Source organism: Bos grunniens, chromosome 6, assembly GCF_055505025.1.
Source record: "Bos grunniens cultivar Pamir isolate PY7600 chromosome 6, Bosgru_T2T1.0, whole genome shotgun sequence".
NCBI classification, from domain to species: Eukaryota; Metazoa; Chordata; class Mammalia; order Artiodactyla; family Bovidae; genus Bos; species Bos grunniens.
Window position 1 is genome coordinate 34,190,601 of NC_141170.1, and position 6,406 is coordinate 34,197,006.

At 37.0% G+C, this 6,406-nt stretch overlaps 1 protein-coding gene across 7 annotated transcripts in view; it reads left to right on the forward strand.

The window, feature by feature from the left end:
• The window catches only part of LOC147370577 (transmembrane protease serine 11G-like), a 42,356-nt gene extending 39,031 nt beyond the window's left edge, over window positions 1-3,325 (forward strand). For all 7 annotated transcript variants that reach the window (XM_086405564.1, XM_086405566.1, XM_086405568.1 and 4 more), the window contains one exon: window positions 1,767-3,325. In XM_086405564.1, the coding sequence (XP_086261690.1) occupies window positions 1,767-1,928 (162 nt within the window). In that variant the 3' untranslated portion in view covers window positions 1,929-3,325. The remainder of the gene's footprint in view (window positions 1-1,766) is intronic.
• Window positions 3,326-6,406: the final 3,081 nt, after the last annotated feature.

Genomic DNA, 6,406 nt, shown 5'->3' on the forward strand with positions numbered 1-6,406 from the left:
ATAAGAAATCGTCCTCGTTTCCTATTGTCTAGTGCTGTGCTTAGTCGCTCAGTCGTGTCCAACTCTTTGCAACCCTGCGGACTGTAACCCACCAGGCTCTTCTGTCTGTGGGGATTCTCAAGGCTAGAACACTGGAGTGGGTTGCTGTGCCCTCCTCCAGGGGATCTTCCCAATGCAGGCATTGAACCCAGGTCTCCCGCATTGCAGGTGGATTCTTTACCATTTGAGCCACCAGGGAAGCCCAGAGCCATGTGTAAAGAATAATCACCAGCTGCAAACTGGTGGGCTCTGATTAAAGAAAAGCACTTCTTGTAGAAGAGAGATATATAATCATTGCTTCAAGCCATAGTCAGACTCTCTAGTTAGGTATCTTATCCCTCTAATTGCAAGGCGCTGTGGCCTGGGACCTGCAGATGTCTCCACAGCCAGTAGAGCATCATCCCACCAGTGCTTGAACCTTTGAACTTAAACAGTGTACATCACATAGAATTATACTACTTAAGTGAGAAATATCTATATATTCATTTTAAAGTGTTATCTCACAAATCATGTACTAATTAAATAAATTACATTTCCCTCAATCTTACAGAGCATTAATTTTAATCATTAAGCATTTAAAGAAAACACATTGTAAAGTATGGCTATTTCAAGGACTGAAAATAAATAATTAAACCTCCTGCCTATAGCATTGGAAACTGAATCCAACGGTTTAGCGATTCAATGTTTGAAATAGATTCAGCTCCACAAAAAAAGGAATCTGTTGAATAGAGACTTGTATCTGAGTTTATTTCGTAAGAGAGCAGATGTTCTCATTCTGTTGGTTCATGCTCCCTTGCTTCCTTCACCTCTTGTATACTAAGAACCTAAATTAGGATCTAGGACTTTGGGAAAGAAGATCAGGATGATTGCTTTTGGTACACCAGCAGGATTGCTTTTGGTAGACCAGAGTTCTTACTCTCTGTCCACTGGGCATGAGAGCGTACTAAGAAGTATGTGATGGGAAGAGAGTTTAAAGGCACAAGACTCTAAGAACCCTGCCTACTTCAAACAGAATCAGCTCTCTTTTTTAAAAGAAACATCTGGAAGGAGTTTCCACATAATATTTCTTTTACATGAATAAACTCATTGCTAAAAGATAAAGTTAAAAATCATTTGTGAAAGGGTTAAATACATCAGGGAAGCCTTCTTGATTCCTACACTCAAACCAGTTCACTTGGGAGCAAAACTCTGTGTGTAATCAACGATGCACATTTATTTGGAATGTCCTTTGCCTATCTTTCTCCTCTCAAACCTATTGCTACACAGTGATACAGTGCCTCAGACACTTTCCTATCAACTGGTGGAGCAAGCTGGGGATTCAGATTCAAAGCATGAGATTATTCCTACCTAACAGATTTAGGAGAGGCTTCATGGCAGAAGTGACACTTGAGGTCACGTTTATGTAAGAAACTGATGCTTAGACCTAGGTTCAACTTGTGCTGTCTGCTGAGACCAAGCAAAACTAAAAACTATACAAGGATAAAACTGAAACCTCAACTTTAGTCACACTACCTTCCAGAAAGAGACATTAATAGAGATAAACAGAGATAATCAGATAACAGATAATAAGAACCTCAACTATTAAATTAATGGTGAGTAAAACAGAACTTGTCTTTCATATTTCAACTTAAAATGTTATTTATTAGACATTCAGATTCTGATTAACTTGTATTTCTGACACCCCTTTATTTATCACATTGATCTTTTTTTTCCTTCCCACTTGCCAGGGTGATTCTGGAGGACCTCTGGTTATACCACGTGATGGAAACATCTGGTATCTTATCGGAATAGTAAGCTGGGGAATGGACTGTGGGAAAGAAAACAAGCCTGGAGTCTATACCAAAGTGACTCGTTATCGGGACTGGATTAAGTCTAAAACTGACATCTAATGTAATAATCACCTCTACATCCAAAATGTAAATGCCATGTGTGGCCTCTGGCAATATCATGTGCTGCTATGTATATTGTCAAGATGCAAATAAGCCTGTTCTGACAACTCTCCTCTAACATGTGAGGAAAGAAGGCTTTCTTTCACATCACCTGAAGTGTCTCACTGACCATAGTGTTAACTCCAGTAAGATCTGCCATTGCTGCTAAGTGTCTCTGATTGCCTCCTGGCTCATCTTTTGGTTTCTACTACACACTTTCCATTTTAGAAAAATCCAGCAGTTTAATCAGATGAGTACCAGCTGGCTAAGTATTCCTTATTTTTTTCCTGCACAGCATACTGCCCTTCCCTGACTTCATAGTTTTTAGCTTCCTCCTCAAATAATCCTCATTCAGGATCTGTAGATTCACTGCACCAGACAAATCCAGGTGATTCATTTTGGCTGACATTAATGCAAACGATGAAGAGGCATTAGACATGAAACCAGGACTCAAGAGATGGCACTGCAAGAGTCCTTTCCCCTTTGCCCTCAGATGTTCATTTAACCTCTTTCTGAAACTTGAAAAATCTTGACATTTAAATTTACACCCAACAATGCACATTTTAAACTCTTTAAACAACTACAATAATGTTCACTTTAGAACAATGAATAAATCTTTGGATCAGATAGTAGGAGAACTGGAAATATTGCCAAGGACAGGATTTGTTTCAAACTATGTAAAAATGACTTTTGATATTCAGGAAATAAAAGCAGTTCCTTGGCCTTTTCGTCAGGTGGGGAATGAGAAGAGGCAAGGACTTAGTGAGAGAAGTTACTTTCCAGCTCTAAAAAATGGAAAATGTTCTGGTTCTGGTGTAACTGTACTTTTTACTTCTGTTTAATTACTTACTAATGCAGTTTATTTCTTAAACCATTTTATTTTCAACTTCAGAACACTTAAGGGACCCACAGAATGAGATGCCAGTATAAATTATACATTCATAAATATATGAGAAATCAACAGAAAATTAGAAATTCATTTAGTTTGATATGAGTTTGGGAAAGACTTTATTGTATAATATTTAAATTTACTTTTACAAATGGTAGTCATTCTTTGCAGAATTGTATTTATAAAGAATATTCAAATAAGAAAGCATCTTTGGAATGGTTTAGTAATGATATAGTCATTTTATATATATTTAAATGCATATTTTGTGGCACTGTACATGACTAGTGTTCAGCAAAACTCAAACTTTTCTTGTGCATCTGAACTTTATTTGGCTCCCCCTCCTGTTACAATTAATTTAGTTGATGAAATAACTGCCACGTGAAGACATTTTGAGTTTTATATCAAGTAAGAGTCTTTCTTCTCCCACATAATATTATATTGTAAATTAAAATGTATTTATAACGATAAATTCAGACTCATTATCTTTGAATCATCACTACAGGGCAGGGTTTCTCAACCTTGGTACCATTGACATTGTGTCAGGTAATTCTTTCTTGGGGCCGAGGCGGAGGCGGGGGAGGTTTGAGGGGCAGCAGAATCTTCTACAGTGTAGAATGATTAGCAGCTTTCTTTCCCTCTGTACCCTAGGTGCCAGTGGTAACTCTATCAAGTTGTAACAAATAAAAATGTACCCAGACATTGTCAAATGTCCCCCAAGGAGCAAAATCACCCCCCAGGGGAGAACCACTGCCATGGAATCAATAGAGAAAAAGAGTCATTGTTAAAAATCTTGCACCCACAATTGCCTTACATGAGTTTGAAAATATCTTTCTTCTCATCCTTTATATAATGTTGATACACTGAGAATGCCAAAATGCCATTTATCATGATGGTATTTAGACACTCATATCTAAACAATCTAAGCCAAATTAAGATCATTTGGGAATTGAAACTAGTTGGATAAAGGAGGCAGTTTGAAGACTGAGTTGCTACAAGCAAATAATTCATCTCTAGTTGGGCAGATGGGTGGATGGATGGATGGATGGTTGGATGGATAGATATAGACCTAAATAGATAAATCTATTTATCTAGAGATATAGAGAGATTATATAGATATTGATATAAATATTTATCTAGAGGCATAAATGTCAAATAACTAAATCCTGAGTAATTTTTATCTATTAAGTATCCTTGCAATATATAAACAGATACCATTTGAAAGAGTATTACATAATGAGTTGAGGCAGAATGTTTCAGACCATCATTCACTAACACTGTAGACTGAAGAATAGAGAATCATGTAGCATTACTATGCACTAAAATCTGGATTGTCTAATATAGTTGACACTAGCCAGTTGAGGCTATTTAGATATAAATTAATTTAAATTAATACAATTAAAATTTATTTCTTCAGTCATACAAATCACATTGTTTTCAACAATTAAGGTCATTTCCTTTTTTCTAAACAAAAAATTGAACAAGAACCATATTTCAAATCCCTTTTCTGCTGGAACCAGAAAGATGTAGATACAAATATGTTTTAAAGCATTACCCTGAACACTTTTACACTCATTTAATTTAACTTCATAAAAATCAGAGTATAAAACACATATGTAATCTAAATATTCTTAAGCCCCAAGTGAAACTGCATAAATGTTAGTATTCATCAGCTACATAAACAAATCACAATTTAAACACAAAATCACTACCTGTGACTAGCGGCTACCAGATTGGGTAGCACAGATATACATCATTTTCATTGCAGAAAGTTTTATTGGACATCACTGACCTAGCATATTTGATGCAACTACTTACATAATAACTTATTCATCTAACAAACATTTCTTAAATCTCTATGCTTTAGACATTGGGTATTCTAGACAATGGGTACACCGTTGTATATAAACCTGAGTCCTATGCTCAAGACCACTTAAAGAACAAAAAGTATTTTTTTAAACTGCTGTTGAAAGTAGCAGACCCTTTGGAGAGTATGGTTAGGCAGGCAAAGCATGACCACTTTTGGCCTCTCGTTCCTCTGGAGCTGCTGACCCACTAGTGGAGAGGGGATCTGTATGATCTACAGCAGGTCCACAGGGACCCACAGGTAGAAATGGGGCCTTCCAATTTCCCTTAGATAAAGATCCTAGAACTTCCTCAATTAGTAGCGTATTAAAGAATCAAAGAGAGGTGTTTTTTTTGGTTACTTTTTAAATCAATAGGGAATTTCTTGTAAACACAAAAGCTATGTTAAAGGCAACCAAACAAGAGTAGCAAATAATGAGGTGTATGAGAGTGACTTAGTCACACAGAAAAGAAATATCAAATTACAGGTTAAGCAAGAAGTCAACCCAAGAAAACAAGGATTGGATTGTGCAATCTGTTAATGTAGATTTATTATAGATGAATCTATAAAATATGAAAACAACAAATCACTGTGACCCACACCTATGTTTATTCAAACGTTGCAAGGACCTAAGAAACTTAGGAAACCTAAGAAACTTAGACCAAATGTTACTATGCTGCCATCTCCTGGTTCATATTATTTTAAAATATATTTTATTGTTGTTTCATTTCAAGATACGAAATTACAGGAGCTGTTTGCTAAACATAAAGCAGTACAGAGATAACTCTGGCAATACCTCTCCAATTTTTTCCTAAGATAACCAAGTTTAAAGTTCTATATATGTTTCTATTGGGCTGGCCAATAAGTTCGTTCAGGTTTTTCTGTTACAGCATATGGAAAAATCCGTACAAATTTCTTGGTCAACCGATTATGTTGTTTTCTATAATATAAATGAACATATAATATATAGGAACATATCTATTCACTTATAAATAACTTACCCACCTTTTCCCCCCAAAATGATATTATTTTGGCCTATCTTGAACCAGAGTATGTAGGAGGGTGGGCCACTGAAGCCTAGAATGTAATGAGCAAATAGTTGAAAGAAGTTTTTTTAAGTTTTACTCAGTCCCCCAGGACCCTGCCTTGCCCTATACTACCTTGAGACAACGTTCACCTGTTTTTCATACCAGTCTAGACTCAGCAACCCAAACCACCAATTTTGGAAGTATCAGGGAAAATTCATACAAAGGAGAGAAACTTCTGGAAAAGATAGCAAATGATCAGCTGCTTTCAGGTCTTCTTTTCCTCACCCTCCCTCCTCCAGCCTTCCAGCACTGGTGAACTGAAGTCTAAGAACAATATGACGTCTCCTGAGTGCTGCTTCACTCTGAGAACCCAGATCTGTAGCTATTAGTATCATGGTCAGCCTTCACCTGCAGAGGAGCGCCAACACTGAACTTCTTAACTATGCTCAAGCCCCTCCCACCAGCTCAGTTTTGGTAAGCGGCATGGGCCTGACCATGGTACATATCCACCGGTGGGTCTCCTGGTTTCATATAATACCTGTTCCAGAATGGCCATTTTCCTTGGCCTTTTTATTTCTTTCTCCAGTATCTGCCCGGCCAACTAGGGAATTTCTGCTTCAGTCAGTCTTAATTGTGCTTCTTCCAGTCTGTTAAGATCTACTCTTCTAAGTGTGCCTAA